This window comes from Zootoca vivipara, chromosome 4, assembly GCF_963506605.1.
Source record: "Zootoca vivipara chromosome 4, rZooViv1.1, whole genome shotgun sequence".
Lineage (NCBI taxonomy): Eukaryota > Metazoa > Chordata > Lepidosauria > Squamata > Lacertidae > Zootoca > Zootoca vivipara.
Genome location: NC_083279.1, coordinates 63,334,848 through 63,356,924, shown reverse-complemented (window position 1 = coordinate 63,356,924; position 22,077 = coordinate 63,334,848). Strand labels below are relative to the sequence as shown.

The 22,077-nt window shown below is 42.4% G+C and overlaps 2 protein-coding genes across 3 annotated transcripts in view; one reads left to right on the top strand and one right to left on the bottom strand.

Moving 5' to 3' along the window:
- Positions 1–2,768, top strand: part of CRYBG3 (crystallin beta-gamma domain containing 3) — a 64,869-nt gene extending 62,101 nt beyond the window's left edge. The window contains exon 22 of the mRNA XM_035116450.2: positions 1,983–2,768. Coding sequence (XP_034972341.2) covers positions 1,983–2,071 — 89 coding nt within the window. The 3' untranslated portion in view covers positions 2,072–2,768. The remainder of the gene's footprint in view (positions 1–1,982) is intronic.
- A 65-nt stretch (positions 2,769–2,833) lies between these two features.
- On the bottom strand, positions 2,834–20,418 carry RIOX2 (ribosomal oxygenase 2). 2 transcript variants are annotated; one of them, XM_035116451.2, is made up of 10 exons: positions 20,029–20,418; positions 15,757–16,189; positions 13,607–13,726; positions 13,187–13,315; positions 12,262–12,365; positions 9,286–9,388; positions 8,310–8,475; positions 7,736–7,818; positions 7,301–7,405; positions 2,834–6,782 (listed from the first exon to the last, which is right to left on the bottom strand). In XM_035116451.2, the coding sequence occupies exons 2-10, from the start codon at positions 16,183–16,185 to the stop codon at positions 6,624–6,626; spliced, it is 1,398 nt and encodes a 465-aa protein (XP_034972342.1). In that variant the 5' UTR covers positions 16,186–16,189; positions 20,029–20,418; the 3' UTR covers positions 2,834–6,623. The 2 variants fall into 2 exon arrangements, with proteins under 2 accessions (XP_034972342.1, XP_060129642.1); XM_060273659.1 differs by lacking the exon at positions 20,029–20,418 and adding an exon at positions 19,840–20,021.
- Positions 20,419–22,077: the final 1,659 nt, after the last annotated feature.

Here is a 22,077-nt window from a genome sequence, read left to right as displayed (position 1 = left end):
GCTAGCAGCAGCAGCAGCTGCAGTTTCCATAAGCATGCAGTGAAACCAAATCAAAGATTCATAATAATAATAATAATAATAATAATAATAATAATAATAATAATAATTAATTTATACCCCGCCCATCTGGCCGGGTTCCCCCAGCCACTCTGGGCGGCTTCAAACAAAACATTAAAATACAGAAATCCATCATTCATGTGTTTATAAACAACTAGTATCTTGAAGCCCGTTAAATTAACGGGTGCTAGAACATGCAATTCCCCCCGCCCATTCCCCCCTCTCTCCCCCTCCCTTCTTTTCTTCACCCACACGTGCCGGGACTCTCCTGGGCTGCCACCGGCGCTGCTCCTCTGCCGCTGCTCCGCCTCCTCCTCCTCCACTGCTGCGGTCCATGCCTAGGCAGGGGAGGGGGGGAGGTAGGGGCGGCCAGGGTCCTCTTTCCTTCCTGCCCTCCCCCTGGGCTCGAGCCTGCTTTTGCGAAGGGTTAGCGGGGAAGAATGAGCAGCATCCCTCCACTGCCACCGGCTTCTTGCTGAACGCAGCGGAGGCACGGGGTAGCAGAGGAGATGCTTCACGGAGCAGGGAAAGAGGGGCGGGGGGCGGGCGGCTGCCACCCGCCCCTCCTTCCCTGCTCCCTGTCAAACATCTCCTCCCCCCGGGCTGCTCTTCCTCCCCCCATGCGCTGTCCCCGCTTCTGTCTGCCTCTGACCCTGCACCGTGAGGGAAATGGTAGGCAGAGGGGGGGGAGAGAGAGAGCGTGTGTGTGTGTGACGCCCGCTTGCTGCTGGTCGTCGGGGGGGGGGAGCGTAGGAGAGAAAAAAGGGGGGAAGCAGCCTCCTTCTCCTTGCCTTTCCCAACCCACCCAGAGCTGAGCCCGCCACACGCCGGGTGGGGGGAGGGGTTGGGATGCGGCGATGTGGTGGGGGTGGGGAACGGCGGCGGTGGGGTCACGAACGCCCTGGCGGCGGCGGGGAACGCACGCTCGCGTCTCAATCCCTCACGGTCCCTTCCCCTCTTCCCCTTGCGCCATTAATCGGGAGGCGAGGCGCAGAACGACAGTTTGGAGGGGAAGCCGTTGAGGGAGAGAGAACTGCATTCCGCCGCCCCCCCGGCTCTGTGTGTGTCCAGTCTCTGCGTCCAATCCCTGTGTCCGTGGGGCACATGCTCAGTAGCGCGGAAAACGGGACACACGGAATCTGGATGCAGAGACACAGGGACTTTATTATATAGGATGATAAAACACACTATTTTTTTTGTGTATCCAATATTGAATTTGGATAATCCATTTAGCTACAATGATCATATTTTGCTTTGCTTTTGGGGGGATACTCTGCAGTGCTGCCTTATAGAGCCAAACTTGGCCCTCCAGCTGTTTTGGGACTACAACTCCCATCAACCCTAGCTAACAGGACTCGGGAATGATGGGAATTGTAGTCCCAAACCAGTGGGAGGGTGAAGTTTGGCCATCCCTGTTATAAAGTATGCCATTTCTGCCTGACTTTGAGGTCAAATTTTTCATGTCTGTCAGTGTTTGCGTTCCAAATTGCCATGCATACATTAGAATCTCAGCTTAAGAATACAATTACCGACACTTAATAACAGGGCCGGGGCATTAACAGAGTCTGGACAGACACAGGCGTCACTGCAGCTTTAATAATAATAATAATAATATATTATTTATACCCCGCCCATCTGGCTGGGTCCCCCCAGCCACTCTGGGCGGCTTCCAACAAAATATTAAAATACAGAAATCCATCAAACATTAAAAGCTTCCCTGGATCACGTGAATATATTGTCACCATCCTTGCTTCCAGTTTAGCTTGAAAGAGGGTTTTCCAAAGAAAACAATTTTTAAAGTAGTTTTCAGGTGTTAACATATTACAAGTACTGCACATTTAGTACAATAGAAAAAAATATGCTTATAATCAATAATGAGTTGACGTGAACTATTGACCTTTCTTCTCAAATGTCTCTTATTTTAGGGGGATATTATTATGACAAGAACCACATTGTTGTAAACCAGCTCGATGCCCGTGAATGCACACAGATATGGGTCTTCGAAATACTGTGAGTGTGTCTCACTCCACTATAAAGGCATTTTAAACTCTGAACGAATGTGGGATGGAAACACTGTTGAACAAACTACTGAAGTCACACAGCACTGGAGCGTGTTATAGAATGTGCCTGACTCTGCTAGTTAGGGAATCCAAAACTGTCACGTGTTTTAAGTGGCAATGGAATGCTAAATATTGTCTTGCATATTCAGCAGAGTCCTATTAAGCAATAATGCTACAGTGGTGATTATGCAAACATTCTCTACTTGCTAATTATATGTTTTTTACCCCCTTTTCCTTATCATGAGAAAGCTAAAAAACAAAACTTTAAGCTGAAATGCATCTCCCACAGTTTTAAGCTACAAGTAGAAGCTTTTTGATTATTGCACTGTTTCCTCATTGAGTGTTTTGCCTCAGGTAAATTTCATCATTGTAACCCAAAATGGCGATAAAAGAAATGCTTTGAGAACTGTATATGAAAAGACAGCTTATTTAATGTTAAGCTTAGTGCTAATTCTCCATTCTCAATAGTATTTTATTGTAGAGGAGAATTTATGTAAGAGATCTAGCGACTAGTTTCAACTATTCACTAAGCAAAATTTGAAATGGAGCTTGGTAATGCACAGAGCATTGCAACAGAGAAATATTGGCAAATCAGATTTAGTATAGAAAACTTTCTGCTGCTGTTCCAGTCTACCTACTGTAGCCACAATTCCAGCCAGTTAAAAATCAATGAGATTTAAAAGTGTTGAACTAGGGAGATTAAAGTCTATGATTGGTTTTTGCCGTGATTAACTTTGGCTGGATTGTGCTTTGGTTTTCCCCCCTTCCACTTATGAGTTACTAAAATCAGAACGTCCAAAGTGTTCGATAAACTTAACAAAGCTCCAAGCCTTAGCGTAGTTCATCCACTAGAGAACAAGTCAACACAACGCATTCAGCTGTTTTCTGGAAAGTTGCACCAGCACTATTTGTACCGCTTTACTTATGCAACTTTGTTTTTTAAAAATAATAATAAAAAAAACTTTCCAAAAATATGGAAAACCTAAGTGTAAAAGGATATGCAAATTCCAGTAGAAGATAAATTCAGACTTGGGGCTCTGCTTCTGCCCATCCTGTGAGAACCTATCCTCTTTGCTCTCATGATAGAGATTGTTTTGCACAATTCCAATTTAAGTTTGAGTTTAAAACTAAATTTTCAGTCTAATACTGCAGATGTTTCTTGCAGTTGTTCACTCCAGTGTGTCTGGAGCCCCTAGTATTTAAAATCCTTCTGACTGGCTGCTTTGGCAGGAAATGAGGAGCCACAGGGACTGAATTTAGCAGAATTTTAACCACTTTTAAAGGGCTTGAGGTATGCAACCTCTTATGTTAATAAATGAAAATAGTGGCCACATGTTCAGGGCTTGTTTGCACATGGAGCTTTCCATGCAACTGTGTTATGCACCTGGAAGCTGGATCTTTTTGTTATTTCTGTATACCTTAATGTATTTTTTGGAAACAATTGAACATCACGCTTGAATAGCTAAAACCAAACGGTGTAAGACTAGATTTCTCATATTTGCTGCAGCTGCACAGTTATGCTGTGAACTCAAGGAAAAAGTAAGAACTTTGGAGGAAAAACCTATTTTTATAATGAAGATATGGTATTCTTAATATATTAACATCTACCTAAGGGCTTGAGCCACAACTCTGCTGCATGGTGCCATCAACCACATACATTATGGAGACACAACAGACCTTGCCACATCTCCCGTCACTGCTTGCAGGAGCAGCAGGGGCTCCCTGGGCTGCAAACTGTTGCAATAGCTCAAACAGCAGCCTTGACTGGCTCTTGCACAACCTCTACCAGCAGTTCAGTCTTTGTATCCTAAAAAAAAATCCTTGTTTTTCTAGAGCCAAGGGAGCTGTGCAGGGTGAAATGCTGCATATGTGTGTGCACTGCATCCTAATAGCACTTTAGATTGTAAAATAAATAATACACCTACTTTTTCATTTTTACATCACTAGGATCTTTAAATGTATTTTCATCTGAAGCACTTATTTAATAGATGGAATTTGTGTATGCTAAATTCAAACAATTCTGAAACTATATTTAATACTTTTTTTAAAGTGCTTTCAAGCCTATGTAAAATCCAGTCAACCTCAAATAGGATGCTCTCATTTGGTATATCAGTGTTATGTAACTATGACTGCAAGAAAAACCCCACTTAGTGGGAGTAAGCCTGATTCAACGGAAATCTAAGTAAGCGTGAATGGAGTTGCACTCTTAAGTGCAGAAGACTTTTAGGATACAGTCGTACCTTGGAAGCCGAACGCCTTGCCAGCCGAATGTTTTGGCTCCCAAACGCCGCGAACCCAGAAATGAGTATTCCGGTTTGCGAACATTATTTGGAAGCCAAACATCTGACATGGCTTCCGATTGCATGCAGAAAGCTCCTGCAACCAATCGGAAGCCATGCTTTCGTTGCCGAACGTTTTGGAAGTCGAACAGACTCCGTTTGGCTTCCAAGGTACGACTGTATTTTGCTCTAGTCCCACCACAGGCACAGCTCCCAAAAGTGAAGGACTTACAGATTGGTGCTTTGAAAGACCAGTAACTTCATTAGACATGGTGGTATTAGGGACCAAAACAGCTCTATTGCACCTGTGGGACTATTTCTATCCACAAGGCTTGTACCTACAGAGAGACAAAACTTAGGTTGTAGCGTTTAGAGGGTCATTCTGACTGGAATGTACGTATGTATATTTAATGTATATAAAGTGTTGAAGGGGTAGATTGCCTTTATCCTGTTCATGGTATATTTATCGCAAACTGCAATAATCTTTTTTAAATGATGCAAGGGAGAATTCCCCTCCCCCTACAAACCAGAATGCCAGTTATCACATTTTGTCCAAAAGTGACCTCATACATAGTGTATATAGTTGACATTTCTCTGTGCTATTGGATTAAAAATACTTCAAAATAGTATCCGCAGTTTTATTTTTGTTACACAAGATGCATTGCTTTGTTTGCTAAATATCATTTCAAACCTTTCATTATATAAAGGTAGCTACCTTGTGGTGCCAAGCCATTACAAGGAAACTTGCATGATAAGTACAATATCACAGTATTTGGGGGTGGGGGGGCAGTCACTCTAAATTGTAAAGGATAGCAGCAGGCATAAACAATAGAACAGACAATGCTTTGCATTTGGGGGTGAGGTGGGCAAGAATGTGGTAAAGGCCTCCTGGGTTTTGTTCACAACACCAGTACACAATTTTAAGGATGAAGCAGCATTTAAAACGTATACTCACACCTGCCCCACGTACTCATCTATGGGAGGTGCTGCCCAGATATTAATTGATCAGTGAAGCAAACTGAACCACATGGTAGTTTTCCATCCAGTTGTTGCCTGGCTAGAAAGGAAGGCAAATGATAAAGTGTGCAAGAACCACAGTTATTTCAGTCTCTTTCTAGCCTCCCATGGTGCAAGCGCACACAATAGGCAAACGGGAAAGACACAACCCACAACCTTAGCCTACCAAACAAGGAGGAAGCATCACAGTAAGTAACAACGTTCCGTTCTTACTTATTGTGATGCTATACTGTTATCACATATTTATGTGTGTCTGGTTCTTCTCAATTTATACACCTTTAATAGTTACACTCGGGTAATTCTGTATCATATAGCATGGGCAGATAATTATAAACTGGCTTCTGCTCCTTTGTGCTTTTACTGTCGATTATTCATGCAACTAATTACATGATGCATCGTTTATGAGATGCAGTGCAATAGGTTGGCTTTTTCTGTACAACAAAGCACACTTTCACCCCCAAAAAGGGCCGATACTTTTATGTTTGCAGCCCATGGCACTATCCACAATTTGGGATGTCACTTTTAGAAAGCAAATTACTTTTGTATGGCAAGACCAGGCCTCCTTCCTTTAGGTGTACAGTGGTACCTCGGTTTAAGAACAGCCCTGTTTACGAATGATTTGGTTTACGAACTCCGCAAGGCCGGAAGTAGTGTCCCAGTTTGCAAACTTTACCTTGGTCTACGAACGAAATCCAAACGGTGGAAGGGCACCGGCGGCGGAAGGCCTCATTAGGGAAAGTGTGCCTCAGTTTAAGAACAGTTTCGGTTTAAGAACGGACTTCCGGAATGGATTAAGTTCGTAAACCGAGGTAGCACTGCATATATGTCACTGCTGACACCAGGAACAGCATGAACCATTCATTCCTACTTTGCACCAGGGATGCTGAACTTGCAGCTCCCCACATCTCCCGTTGCCTTGGGAGTCCAACAACACCTGGAGGCCCACAGCTTCTCCATTTACCCTCCTGTGTGGTATTTTTATGTTCAACAAACCTAATAGTACCCTTACTACGCGTACAAAAACTATGTAAAAAGCCTTTGTATGCCTGAGGTAACATTTTGCTGTTTCTGTGCAATGGCAGATTTAAGCACTTTTAACTTTGGCTGGCTCATGCCTTAGGTCCCTTCTATTTTAATTAAAGGCCACACTTGATTCTCCCAGCAACATCTAAGAGACCTATGAGTACTTAACTTTGGCTGGATCATGCCTCTAGACTACTTCAATGAGCGATTCACTCCACAATGATACCACCAAGTTCTCTTTTTCTGCATCTGAAGTCAGGTTCAGTTCTTTAACATGGACAGTGTTACTGCTCCAAATTTGCTTCAGCGCATCCATGTGTGATAGCGGAAATCGTAACCCATGAGTCTATAAAGAAAAAGAGTGTGTGTGTTATTAACGCCATATTGAACTAAACATTAGACACATTTCATACTCGCCAAAATGAATAATATATCCTGGGTCAGTAGTTACTGCTGTTATACAGATGGACACAGTTGTTATAATTCTATCAATACATGTTTCTATACTACATTAACTAGGCTAGCTAAATGAAACCTCCAGGCTCAGAGGCAGTATATGCTGAATATCAGTTACCACCTTCATACCACACCTGCAGGTTTTTGGGAAGGATCTGGCTGGTTACAATTGGGACAAAGTAATGGAGTAAATGGGTCCTTGGTCTGAACCAGCAGTGTTCTCATATTGCCAACAAAATGTACACAGCTTTTAAAATTGACAAACCCAAACAGCTGTTTGGTAAAAACTTAATGTACTATTGACCAGCACCAGGTGTGGAGGGGGCTAGAAGAAACAGATCTGAAAATAAGAAATTTCCACATGGACTTCATCAATAACTGACGTAACAAGCAGAATTAAAAACAAACCTCTGCTTTTCCATCCTCATTCATATCCTCATCCCCCATCATATGGGCTTGCCTCTTGTTCTTTAAAGAGTGATAGACAAAAACCATTTCTTTGCAAGACTCTTCCTAAAAAACAAGAGAAAAACAGATAAGACACTGCAATTTACCAGTCAACATCAAAGCACTTGCAAAACTTTAGAAGCCTTACCTTTTTTATTTTTAGCAGTAGTAATTAGGAAATTCCTTAGCTAAGGCCAACACTTGGTTATATTTCAAAGGCTGTCTTTGAAACTCCTACAAAACACTAACACTTTCCCTTTACAAAACAGAACTGAATTGCTATAATGTCAGAGCAAATCCCAGTCACATGCTGTGGGATTCAAGCAGCCTAAAAATAACATACACCCAATTCCTCACTGAGAAGCAAGTCTCTACAAGCACTTCCTCTGTACTCACCAAAAGGTCTGGTTCCACTGTAATTACTGTGTAGTCTTTAAACCGTAACCTGATTGTACTGTCTATTTTTGGTAGTGCTCCACCTAGACAAGGAAGAATAGCAATTAGTTCAGCGAGAGGAGCAAGCTAGCCTGTGCTGCGTATCTCTCTCTTGACTAAGAGCAGGTGAAAAAGTTAGTGCAGTTGGCTAATTCTTGTATATAACTCCTTAGTTCAGTCAGCTTGTATGTACAGTATAACAGCTTAAGCAGAGTCATGGAAGATCACAGGCTATTTCCCTAATTAGGAAAAAAAATGCAAAATGCCATCTATCACTGACATAGCTGCTGCAGTATTATCTAGGTCCCTCTCAAGATGCTATTTGAAATATCAAAAAAAGGAAAGGGAAGGGAATCTTCAGAAATGTAACATCTGCACAGGCTCTTTGAACCAATCCACACATTAAACTAATCTATGGCCTGGTTCCATATGTAATATATGTAAATAACTGGTTTACTGCTACATCTATGGAACAAACTGTCTTCCCAGTCCCCACACTTTATGAAAAGCACCCTTTGCAAACTTAAAATGTTACCTGGAGCCAGAGAGTCAAAGCTAGTCCCCAAGAAAGGAGGTAATCTGTTCATAATGAGGTCTTTTTTCATGTCGGATGACCTCAATTCTCTACCATTTTCCAGACGGTCTGCAAGGCATCTCAGGAAGCCACTTAATTGCTTGGATGAATCAGACAAATCCGCCTTCTAAACAAAAAGACCAAAAGGAATTTATGCTAGTAGTTAGAAACACGATCCCAATTTACTTGAGAATGCAGTCCAAAGATCTCCAGGCATTATAGATGTTGGTTCCCAACCTTATTTTGGTCATTATAAGCTGTTTTAAACAGTTTAATATTGTGCAATATTGTGTTTTAATATTAATGTTGTGTTTTTATTGTTGCAACTCAGCCTGGGATCCTAGGGTGAAGGGCAAGTAACAAATTGTAATCATCACCACCTACTGTGCTGGGACAGAATTGCAAAGGCAAGATTTTTTGAACAAACAAGTGTTCTGCTGTTTAACTCTTCTTCCTGTTGCCACAGTTATGGGAAGGCAGCAGGGAAGGCAGCAGGGACTAAGTTACAGGCAGCAGGAACTAATGCCACATTATGAAATCATAAAAATTGCTATTAATTTGGATTTAGTGTTCTTTGAAAGCTACTGGGTCAAGCTACAGATGGCAACTGGAAGGCTAGCAATTAGCTCTCTTTATTACAAGACCCAGAACAAAACTCTGCCTGCACTTTTGCCTACACTTGCTGGGACTATTATAGGTGCCAGGGTGCAGCTTGTGCACTGTTTGGTTTAAAAAGCTTTCTGGCTTAGTTTTGCAAACAAATGTGACTGCACAGTAAAGAAGATCTGCTGCTAAGAGACAAGGCTGACCACTTCCAACATTATGAAACTACTAGTGGAGATTATGGGAGTTACTGTGTTTAAAGTGGTGGCTATGAACTTTTCCTCTGACAGCAAGCACACACTGCTTTTCATTTTCTTTAGCTCTGCATCTTTACCATCAGTAACTGCCTTGGAATGCTCTTCCGAAAGTCAACATCCTCTTTCGCCGTATCCAACACTAGTCCAGGAACCACGTCCAGCAAAAAATCTCTCCAAGAGCTGCCATACAAGGGAGTGGGGGGGGGGGGAGACACACAAAGGCATTAATGCCAAGCCAGTTAATTCAGAACAATGTTTCTGGCTGAGGATAAAGAGAAAGCAAAACTGGTTTTGAATGTCAAGGGCTCATCTAGCACATCCTATTAACCCACATGGATTGAAACTGAGTAAATTTAGGAAAAATACTATCATATGTGTACTCATATCCTAGGTGATCAGGAACTTTGGTCTAATTCTTTCAGGGCATCCTAAGGAAGCATAGGTCATTGACAGGCTGCTAGCTACAAGTGCCTGAAAGATGCTCCACTGGCATTGCTTAGGATAGTGTAACACAGCTTCAGTGTGGTCTCCTGCAGAAAAAGCAGGGAGGTGAGAAACAGCATGGAAAAGTATAATGGATTAAATTGTCCACCTCAACAGAGGTACGGTAAATAAACAAATAATAATAATAATAATATTTATTACCCCACCCCTTTTCCCCTGATGGGAATCAAGGCCACTTTAAAACACAGAAAAGTATTCCTTAAAATACAGTTAAATATTGATAGAATTAAAACTGTCTAACATCTGTTTAAAACATACCAATAATTACAGTGGTACCTCGACTTACGATGGCGATCCGTTCCGTGGCGCTCTTCATAAGTCGAAGTCTTCGGTTGTCGAAGCGCCTGTTTTGCGCATGTGTGAAGCATGATTTTGCACTTTTGCGCATGTGATGAAAAGACTTCCAGGTTTGTCGACTTTGGAAGTCGAAACCTTCGGAAGTCGAGTCGTTCGGATGTCGAGGTACCACTGTACAATAAAAATAGCATGGCACCAGCCCTTTCATTAAAAGCAGTCAATTCCCCAAAGCCTGTTGGATCAAGGAGGTATTCACTTGCTGGGGGGAGGACAGTCTAGCTTCTCTAGGGAGGGAGTTCCAGAGTCTGGAAGCAGCCACCGAGTCCCCGCCAAGCATGCCTGTGAGGGTGGCAGGATTGAGAGAAGGGCCTCCCCAGGAAGATCCATCTGAGGGAATCTGATACTTCAGATAGCTTGGACCCAAGCCATATTGGGCTTTATAGGTGATAACAAGCACTTTGAATTGTGTGCTGAAACAGACCAGTAGCCTGTGGAGCTGTTGTAACAAGGGAGTCTCCTGCTCCCTATAACCAGTCCTGGTCAGCAATCTGGCTGTAGCTCTTTGAGCCAGTTGACGTTTCTGAGCACTTTTCAAAGAACATGATGTGACTAAGGCTGTGACCGAATCAGACATCTTTTAAGGAACAGGTGCAGCTGGTGCACCAGCTTCTAACTGTGCAAATAAATGCACTCCACCACAGAGACCTGGGCATCCATATTCAGAGCTGAGACCAGGAGCAAACCCTAACTGCAAAGCTGTGTTTTGGGGGCAAGTGTTACCCTATCCAGCATGGGCTGAATCTCTGTTGCCTGTTCTGCCTTCCAACTGACCAAGAGCACCTCTGTCTCCTCTGGATTAGGTTTCAATTTGTTCACCCTCATCCAGTCCATTAATGATAACAGACACCAGTTCAGAACCTTGAGAGCTTCTTTGGATTTAGGTGGAAAGGAGAAGTGGCAAACACCTTAATCCAGGGAATGTGATCTGATCAAGCCAGCATTATAGATGGGTATCCCTCCCAGGGATGGGCCATTAATTATTATTATTAATTAACCACCCTTCACCGTAAGGTTCCAGGGCAGGTTACAACATCAAAACACATTATAACTCAAGATTAAAAACAGTTTAAAGTAACATACAACTACAAAAAATAAGGCGGGCCATAAAAACATACACCTCAAGTGTCAAAAGGCAGGGCAAAGAGGTGTGTCTTAAACATTTGCTGGAAGTTATATAATGAATGTGACAGGCACACCTCTGTAGAGAAAGAGTTCCACAACTTTGGGGCTGCCAGAAAATGCTCTCTCCTGTCCTCCGTCCTTCTGAAGGAGAAACTACCCAGAGGGCTGCGTAGGAGTCTGTATCTAGCTACAACGACCACAGAGTTGCAAATGCCACTGGCCTCCACAAAAGAAACAAAGAGTTTCGTGACAAGGCCAATCAGCGCTGTGGCTATTCTATATGAAGTTCATTGCACCACAGCATGGAAATCTCTTCCTGAACATATTCAGTACAAAAATGTGCTTTGGAGCGAAGTACCATGGACTTCAAAAACCAGCTGTTCTGTTGCTTCTGGTCCCAACTTAACTATAGTTCCATTTGCTGCTGAGTCAGTCTGATTTTTTTTATTTAAAAAAATCACTTTGCTGCCTGAACATATAACTCCAGCTATGTTCACTACATGAACACAAAACCCCAGCATGGAACCCAGGATGTGACTTCATTATTCCCCTACTTCTTCACTGCCTCCCATTCTTGTCTCTAAATCCCTGCTTAATGTAGAGGAGATTCTTGCTCCAATTAAGTATTTCGCCTATTGGAAAGACATGAGGGATGATGGGAGTTGTAGTTCTGCAACATTTGGAGGGGCAAAGGTTCCTCACCCCAGATCTTCTAAGCTAATATATTTCCCTTAAGAACAAAACAATGAATGTAATGAATGTTTTATGTTGCTTTATGTAAACTGGTTAGTTTGGGTTAATTAAGCGGTATAGAATATAAATCTTCTATAGCTAAAACCAAATAAAAAGAAGCTTGCCAGATTCATTTAGTTTAAAGTCACTGACAAGAAAACTCATACTAGAACAGGCATCCCCATACTTTGGGCCCTCAAGATGTTTTGGACTACAATTTCCATCATCCCTGACCACTGGGTCCTGTTAGCTAGGGATCATGGGAGTTGTAGGCCAAAACATCTGGAGGGCCGCAGTTTGGGGGTGCCTGTACTAGAAGAATAAGGCAGAGTACTTACTTGTTCTGACAGGTGCTGATGGTCACATGAGTAGAATGTGATATCCCAGGAGGTGTGTCAGCTTGATGTATGGTCCCCCTTGGAAAATATAGCAGGTCTCCTGGCTGGAAGAAAATGCGGGCAGGACAGTTAAAAATAAATTATTTTGACAGTTTATTAAGGGTACGCTGCTGTGCTTGCAAAATAAAGAAAAATTACTCTCTCAATAACAAAAACACAAACAGCTGAATAGACAATTCTGTCATGTTACAGAATTTTCCCCATTTTCATGTAGAGCTGTACTGCAGACATCCAAAATCCTACAGCTAAGCTACATGGACTGTTAGAAACCTACTTTTTGATAATGATAATAATAAAGTGAATAGTATTTAAGTTGCTTACAATGATCAATAATACTAAAAAGCCAGAGCAGCAGGTACTAGGCCAAAACAGCAGATAAAACACACTGCACAGCACTAAATAACAAATACAGAAAGCTCCAGAAATGCAAAAAACAACGAAGTACAATTAATTTAGACTAAGCAATAAAACAATAAGAACTCTAAGACAGCAGCAAAGCAAAATGAAACAAAGCAATTGTGTCATTGATAGATATTAATCCTGGAAGTGTGCAAATTTACATGATATTCACTGCAGTTTACTACAGACGCATGAATCATTGCCAGTTGATAGAAGCTCACAATACTACCCAAATTTAAATCCACTTCCAAGCAGTGGAAAGGCTTGTATGAAGTAAAGCTGGCAAATGTGACTGAAAGGAGAGGCACAGCGGGATAAGCCATGTCAAACAAGACAACCAACCCCTCTCTTTTGAGACCTAGAGGGGACAGGCAACCTTATTCGCCAACACTGAGCTAACCATGTCAAAGTCTTTGACATCTCCATCTATAGCTCAGGCACCCAGGGGTGTTTCTGGCATGAATACCTTTAATATGAAGTCGTGTGTTGGAGTCCCTATCTTCTCCTCGGGCTCAGTGTTGTATTCTTGAGCTAAATGTGCAGTAGGCTTATAGAGTTGCCAGTGCTTCTTTCCTTCCAACTGTAGGATAAACACCTGCAAAGACCGTAAGTCAACAAGCATCAAAAAGCTTCACCATTCCTCAGACTTTCAGCTAAGTTCACTAAGGAATAAACATTTGTTGCAAGTGAGTTCTTTATTTAGAAGAGAATACTTGTAAATGTTGAAAGTAGTACTAGGTTTTATTTCAAACAGAATCCACATGTGATCTGCGCACACATCTTCCATGTAATATTGTGGACGGATCTAATGACTTCCACAAAATTAACTTTATTTTGCGAAACTCTTGTGAACAAGAAACATACTGGCAATTGTGGGTCCTCTTACCTCAACATCATCGTAGTGTGGTGGCAGGCCTTGGGACCCCGGAGGGGTAATGTAAATGTTAGATCCAACCAATGAGCCAAAGTAGCATTCCAGCTTCTCCTGGATTCTCCAGAGCTCATCCTAAAAAGAAAAAAAAGGAGGGAAGAGACAGAGAAACGGTTAATAATGCCAAGGCAATCTCCATTATTCTCCTATCATATTTACCAATTATATTTGCACTCTAATTGTTCCAAAAACATGTATCACTCTAAATAAAATGTCCACCTGACCTGCTTTATAAAAGGTCAGAAGAATAAAAGAGTGCAACTGTGTCTGTTGCACACACAGGCATTCATACAGCCGCTACATTATCTGAAAATGTGTCAGCAAGCTAGGTGAGAAGCAGGCAGAAAACAGAAATTCCAACACATGCTGAATTCAGTCTCCTTCCTTAGATCCAGCTTAAGTGGTTTCAAGACACCTGCCAATACAAACCTCAATTAAGCCACTTATATGGGCAACAATATACAACTAAATACTGTTTTGCATAGTGTTGCTGGGCCATTCCTTCCAGCTAACCAAATCCTTGCTCCTTTTCACTTTCCCTTCAAATAAAGTTATTTTTATTGATATGAATTGAGTTGTGCAAGCCAATGTCTGCTTACTCGATAAAGCTTTTCCAACCAGACATCCCCTGACTCTCCACTCCAAGTAACTGCCAGGAAAGACCTCAGATGTGTGGCATGGAAGACTGATTATAGTATAGTGGGAGCAGGGAATCTGCAAAAATCGAGTTTAGCAGCTTGCACAAGCTCAGGCACCAACACATTAACTGCAGTGTTTCCTTATAAATCTATTTGTTTAGGAACTTCATTATACAGATGTTTTAAAAGGGCTCATTGCTTCATTTCAAAAAATAGGCTACTGGGCTAGGAGTATGTAACATTGAGTTCATAGAATATTCTCGTGCACTGTCATAATTCCATAATCCACAAATTGAATAGCAAACAAAAAGCAATTGTTTGTACTATGTATGTATCTTGTTCCCGCTCATCATGTTACACTTCCTCTTTACCCAACAGCAATCATTATCATATAATTTATATATTAGATAATCCAATGCTGATATCAAACCAGTATTTCTAGTATACAAAGGAGAATGGTTCAGGATGTCTTTTGAGTTAGCATGCTCAGGGAAATCCCTAAGTTTGCTTAAGCAAGAAGAGAGAGAAAATCCCTAGTGGTCTACCAAGCACAGAGTACACTCAGGAGCTACAAAATGCTGGACAGGTGTGTGTGTCAGAAAACCTGGGGCAGAGGAGGGGAGAGAAATGACACAGAATGCCCTGAAAGACGACTAGGCCAGTTAGACCACACTGCAACATTTTATTTTTGGTCCCACCTGTTATACTTTAATCATGATTCAGTAAGGGAATTCTCCTGAAAACCATCTGTAGTCCATACACAAAAGGAATACTAATTTCTAACTCACCTCTTCCAATGGTGACTTTCCTCCTAAAGACTCAAAAGGACATCTAGAATCATTCTTTCTTCTACACTAGAAATACTGGTTTTGTATCATCATTGTAGTTCTAAAAGAGCCCATGTTTTCTGCAAGACTGGCACTCAGTGGTACCTCCTTCGAGTACAGAAAAATGAATCAAGTAAGTTTAAGCTTAAATTGTATCATTTCCCCAATTTTCTAAAGTCAAGCCAATATTAAAAGCAAATGTATCAGATGATGTTTTAACTAACAGAACTATCCAAAAGGCAATACTGTATACTGTTGCATTTGGTTGGGAATAGGCTGTTTACCAGTTAGGACTGATATACAACAAACAATATAAAAACGGTTTTTTCTCTTTCTTCTTAGTGTCTTAACAAATGAAACTGATTTGCAAAAATGATACATGTTAAGATATGAGACACTGCACACACCTTTGTAATTCAAGAAACCTTTAATAAAAAATATTTTTTTAAAAACAAAACGGAGTAATTTATGGCTTCTCAGTCAGTTTAGCAGTGTCCCCGGACTCTTCAATCCAGGTTGGCAACAGCTGATTGTAAGAGAGGATAGGCTCATAGTCCCACAGCCTACTCCCTAAATTTCCAGAATCCCAGATTAAAACTCCAAAAGCAACCAACAACAACAGACACCTGATGGGTCATACCTTAAATCTCTGGGGCTGGTGAAATTGTATTGTAGCCTTTTTCTGGTCAAAGTCTTTCTTCAGCTGTTCATAGCTAACTTTGCCATGTTTGTTAAAAATCTTTTTTTTCCCATTCATACTTCTGCAGACATTAATGTCCCTTCCATAGTACAAACCCTCTTTGACCATGTCTTTCAGGTCAGTTAAGTGAAAAAGAGATTGGTAGTACAATGCCACAGAAGGCTCCTCTCTCTGAAGCAGCAATGGCTTCTGTTCCCAATATTCTCTGAAAAATTCATCTTGTTTGACAGGAGAGATCAAACTTTCAAATATGCTTTCTGGATGGTCACATTTCATAAGCCAAGGGCAGGTTGCTTCCACTTTTGCTTGTTTACATGGCAAGCTTTGTTCCTTCTCTGTTGCAGCTCGTCTTCCTCCTTTCTTGGGCATGATCCTGCATACAGTAACAAAAGCATTAAGGGTGCCTCTAGATCATCACTATTTTGTAGAAGAAATTCAACTTTAGCTTGATGCAATTAAAGTGGATTAAGGCATTCTGTTACGCTAGCAAAAGGTATCCACTTAAAAACAACAACAAAACAGACTTTCTGCAGTTAGGAAAGTGAGAGGAAAATGCACTGAAAAGTGTGGGGTGAATGATTAACAGAAAGTGTAAACACCTTGAAAGTGAAACAGGATGAATGTGTGCTGTATAACTGCCCCATGAACAAATGCTCAAAAAGACCAGATATAATCTAACTTCCAAGTAAGCTTTGTGCAAGCAAATCATGATAAATGATGAATAAGCAGGAGGAGCCCTATGTCTGAGGTAAGACCAAGTTCAATCACACTTATTCCTAAGCGTGCACAGAATTGCAGCCTGGGTAAACCTGCTGAGGACTGGACCATCAAAAGGGGTGGCCATGTTTGCACCTGATATTAAATTGCTCAAAGTCCTTAAAACAAAAAGATTGTGAAGGGTGCCAAAAGGACCTTTCCAAACTGAGAGCGGTAAAATGGCAATTCAATTCAATTCAAACAATTGGCAAACAAAATGGCAATTCTGCTGCGGTTTGAGTACTTTCGGTTTGAGTACTCCATGGACCCAGAAGTTTTTACTTCCGGGTTCCACAGAGTGTGCATGCGCAGAAGCGATCTGCGCAGCGCGCTCATGCGCAGAAGTGCTCTATCGGCGCTTCACACACTATCACGGCTCCCCAGAACCAATTGTGTATTTAAACAGAGGTACAGTGGTGCCTCGCTTAACAAACGCCCCGTAAGACAAAATTTTCGCTTAAAGAAAGGATTTTTCTAGCGGAGGTTGCCTCGCTTTACAAATTCGTTTTACGAAAAATTCGTCTAGCGAATCGTGGTTTCCCATAGGAATGCATTGAAATTCAATTAATGCGTTCCTATGGGCAATTTTTTTAAAAAAAAATTCAATGCATTCCTATGGGATTCGCTAGACAAATTTTTCGTTATAAGAATAGACCCGTGGAACGAATTAAATTCGTCTAGTGAGGCACCACTGTACCACTGTACAGTGATACATATAGGACAAAAAAACCCACTTAATTTCACATATACGTTCATTAGGCCTGAACTGATGGTGATAGCTCAATGAATCTGACACCAAATATGTATATTTAAGGGCAAGTCAGTATCACCTAAGTCAAAATTATCTCATACTACATACAGTGGTACCTCGACTTACGAATGACTTGAAAACCGAATTTTTCAACTTACGAATGGGGCAAATGGCCGCACGCTTACGAATTTCTCGACATCCGAACAGAAACCGCGGCGGTTTTAGATAGGGTTTTTTCGACTTACAAATTTTTAGATGGGGTTGCTTCGACTTACGAGTTTTTCCATTTCCAATGCATTCCTATGGGAAATCGCGTTTCCAATGGCGCTTTTCGACTTACGAGTTTTTCGACCTTCGAAGGTTCCTTCGGAATGGATTAAATTCGTAAGTCAAGGCACCACTGTATATAAAAGTCAGCTAACTGGAAACTCTGTTCCTTTCCAGAGGCAAATACAGATTGTGAAGACACTGTAATGAACATGTATGCATAGATTAGTCTTAACTGGTTTGCTTCTGCATGATATATTCCCTTTAGCATTTTTTTCCTAATACAGCTCCTCTTCTGGGTTTTCAAAACACAGGCTTTCTGGAAAAACTTAATCACATCTCAGCAGGGTCACCTCAGCTCATCAAGCCTCCATTATCAGATTGCATTCATGTTAGTTTTAAGATAAAGCTTTTAAAATGCTGCTCTGTCCCAGAGATCCCATGACATTTTCTGTGACAATGGCAATTGCCTGATGTCCTCAATCCACCCTCCCATTCTCTCAGCTGGGAGAACACTGCCTGCTTGTTAGCAGCTGGTTTCAGCTAGGGAGTAGCGTTAACAATGCCACAGAAACACATCATGGAAAGCATGTTGAGTTTTTGGAGCTCAAAGATATTACACACACATCACCATTGCACCATTTAGCAACCTATGTGGTCCCCTGGGCAGGCAAAGTAATTCATTAAACATTAGTTCATTTTCCGTTCCGCTACATCTTAAACTAAATATTTTAATGGGTACCACTTTATGTCCCCCTGCGTTTAAACCTACTTAAAAGCTGCAGGAAATGGGGTTAACAGGAACAGACAGATGCAAATGTAAAATAGGGAGGGAGAAAGAAGACAGCAATGATGTTTCCTTGCACATCTTTGAGGAGGCCCAATCAAAACATTAATAAGCTAAGGATGAGCATCACTGCTGTGAAGTATTTGGAAACGGGCTATTTCAGAATAAGCAACACTCAAGTGTTTTGAAACAGCCCTTTCCAAAAACAGCAGCATGTAATTCTTACGAATTTATACAGCACTTTTCATGTTCAAAGAAATTTATTTAGTATATTTGCTACCCTTCTTCCATCCCAGAATTCAGTCTGTTTAGTCCTGTCCAAGCACTGATCAAGCCCAGGTCTACTTAGCTCCAACGAAGAGTGTGCATTTTTGTACATCATTTCAGTAAACCTTGCAATTAAGATGTATTGTTGCACCATATTGCAAATGGGTGAATGTACTTGCAGAAGACCACACAGCAGGCTCACTTCTGAGCTGGCATTTGAACAGTGAAACGGAATAGGTAACACATGTACCCATATTTTCCCCAGGATAGTCATAAATAGCCAAGCAATGGTAGCTATCTCCACAGCGAGTCAAATCAATTTGTTCATAACCAAGTAAGCAGAATACAGCTGATTATTTAAGGGGAGTTGGGGAACCTATAGCACACACACCCCGATTTTGTTGGGCCTGCATTTTCCATCATTCCTGACTACCGATGACGCTGGCTGGGGCTGATGGGCATGAAGAAGGTGGGAACCTAGAACAAGCTGGTTCCAGCCAAAGGCTCATGTAATCCACTATTCTGTTCTTTCAGTGGCCGACCAGATGCAGAGTCCGAGGGCAAGAGCGCTCTCCTTGTGTTAAGTCCAGCAATATCTGGAGGGCCTCAGGTATCCAAATAAGGAAGGAAAGCGACTGCTGTGTGGCGGAGGCCCACCTCCTTCCACACCGCAGACCCTCTTGTTCTCATGCCCCGCAGAAAACCTCCTCCCCTCGCCTTAAAAAACAAACAAACCCAAAGGTTTTCTCAGCTGCATCCTTTTCTCTCAGCGGCACACGGGAACACAATTCCCACAAGAGCAGCGGCAAATTGACAGCATATTCGAGCCCCTCGCGCCAATATCCACGTGCACCGGCAGCATTCCTAACTGGACACCAGCAGAAAGGACCGCCGCGCCCTCGCCCTCCAACGAAGGGGCGTGCATTTCAATCACCCTCCTTGGAATTCATGCAAAAGCTCAGGCTATGCTTCCAAAACGGGAATTTTCAAACAAATGAGGCGGCGGCGGCAGCAGCTACCAAAGATAAGCAAAGAGCCAGCCGAGAATCATGCGGCGCGGCAGGAGCCGAGCTGCTCTTCTTAATGGTAGTGGGGTGGGTGGGGGATATTCTAGATTTGCAGCACGTCGGGAAACGGCCATACAGAGTACCCAATGCTGACGGTGCATTAGCAGCAGCGACTAGGTGCAAGTTACCACGTTGCTGTGGGATTTAGGCTGCTGGAATGGGCGCCCTGCCCAGGAAGAGCATGGCCGGCCTCGCTTTACACTGCAATAGATAGAAGACGGAGAAGAAGGGAGCGGAGTCATTTCTGTGGCGGAGGGTGGGGAGACCCGCAGGTGCTCTTCGAGAAGCTAGGCGCCCCTCATTTAGTTTATACCGACCTGCTTGGGCGCGCGGAGTGACACGTGCGTTGCAGCGTGAGCAGAAGCTGGCCCTCCGCGTGTTTCCTGTGCGGGAGGAGGGAGAGTCGCCTTCCTTCCCTTCTTCTCCCTCCCACCCGCCTGCCTCTCTCCTATCGCGGTAGACTTGTTGCTTTCTGCCCGCCTCCCAAACAGAGCAAGGCCGCGGAAATACTGTAAGCGTTTTCTTGTGGTGGCGGCGGTGGCGGCGTTAGGCCTTGTTCCCTTGTGCCGGTTTAGCCGCCGTGTGGATGCGCAGGAATTCTGCAGGGAAAGCGCAGCCTTCTCACTGCACCCTCTTCAGGCTCAGGCTCTCTGCACCGGTTGTATTTCTGCCCCAAGAGGAACGAGCTTTGCGAAGGGGAGACGCTCGTAATGAGATTTTTTAAAGGCTGTGGGCGGGGTAGGAGAGAAGAGCACCTTAGCTCCCTTCCCCCGCCCCTCACGCACGCGTACGCCTGTTGTAGGCACCTGGGATAATACACTCTCATCACCGCGAAAAGGGCCTTGCAGGAGCATCAGGCAAAGGCTAAAACTGCACAGAAAGAACCCACACCAAGCAAAGTTATGTTGTGTAATGCGATGATAACTCTGTGCTGTTATTAAAAGTGTCCCTTTTGGCATAACAAGGAGACAGTTGATTGGTCAGTTTTCTATTGTTTTACATGATCTAGGGGAGCAGCTGCCCCTCCCTGTCCCCCCCCCCCACACCCATGGAAAATAATTCTGCGTGCCACAGCTAGTTTCTGGGAATGAGGCACAGCTGAGACTGGTGTCTGATACATGGTTAATTCTCACTATAAGGGTAGTTGCTGGAAGTGTAAAAAATAAATACACAACTTGTGAGATTCTAGGCAAGCACCCTTTTCTAGACAGGGAGATTAGTTCCTCCTACCATCAGAAAAAAAATGCACACTCCAGAGAATGCCTTTTTAAAAACAAAATCTTTATTTTAACCCACTACTTGCATATATTTTTATCAACGGATATTTCCATACTGCACAATGAATTGCAAAATTATAAAACATTAATCAGACATGCAAAACTACAAACCATTTTCCCTAGAGTAGTTTCATTACAATGAATGGGAGTGCTCCTGTGTGTGATACAGTGATTGCAACAAAGGGTTCATCCACACTTCATTTTATTGTTACCCTACAACATTATTCCATATTTCTAGGCACAGCTCTCAACTTTCCATGTCTGTGTCAGAGTGTGTTTGTATGTGTATGGTGTGTGTGTGTTTGGTGCCAATGCTTTACTCAGCAAGGCCTGCATTTTACTGCTGAATCGGACCAAATGGCAATTGGGTTTTCCATGGAAAGCCTGGACCTGTGCATAGAAAGCACGGAGCAAAGGTAAGGATGGATGAGCCCAAAGAATAGGAAAGTTGCAATTAATTTGGTTAAACTTAATAGCAGTTCTATTCTGATACATATTATATGATTAATACCTTATATGGGATCTTTGACTTTGCTCAGAAGCAAGACAGAGAAAAAAATCCAGCATGGTTTTCAAAGAGGTGTCAAGGAGATAAGAGGTTTGCAAGAACTTAAATGTAAAAATCCATAAAATCTTCCTCTTTACATCTGGGGTTCACATGTTTTGTAAGATTTCTCCCTACTTAGCGACAGGTGCTTGCAGCCTCCTTATGACCTTTTTAAGGGCCAGTATTTATTCTTTGAGGAAATTGATCCATTTTGTAGCATAATGGGAGAGTTCCTCAGTCAACTAATCAAACACGACAGGACGCATATTCATGTATAATTTCCTGGATGTTTCCCCACCCTTTGAAAAAAACACTTGGGATAATTGGAATGGAAAAATAATCAGAGGAAGAAGGGTTAAAAAGCCCCTATATAACTATCCCTGCCATTTTTCACTTAAACTTGCAGTCTCCCTAGATTGCTTTGGTCCAGAAGAGAATGCATGGAATGTGTAGTTTTGAGTGCAGTCCTATGTATACCTATATTGAATAATGTCCCAATGAAACAACTGGACCTAATTTTTGAGTAAACATGCATTGGATTG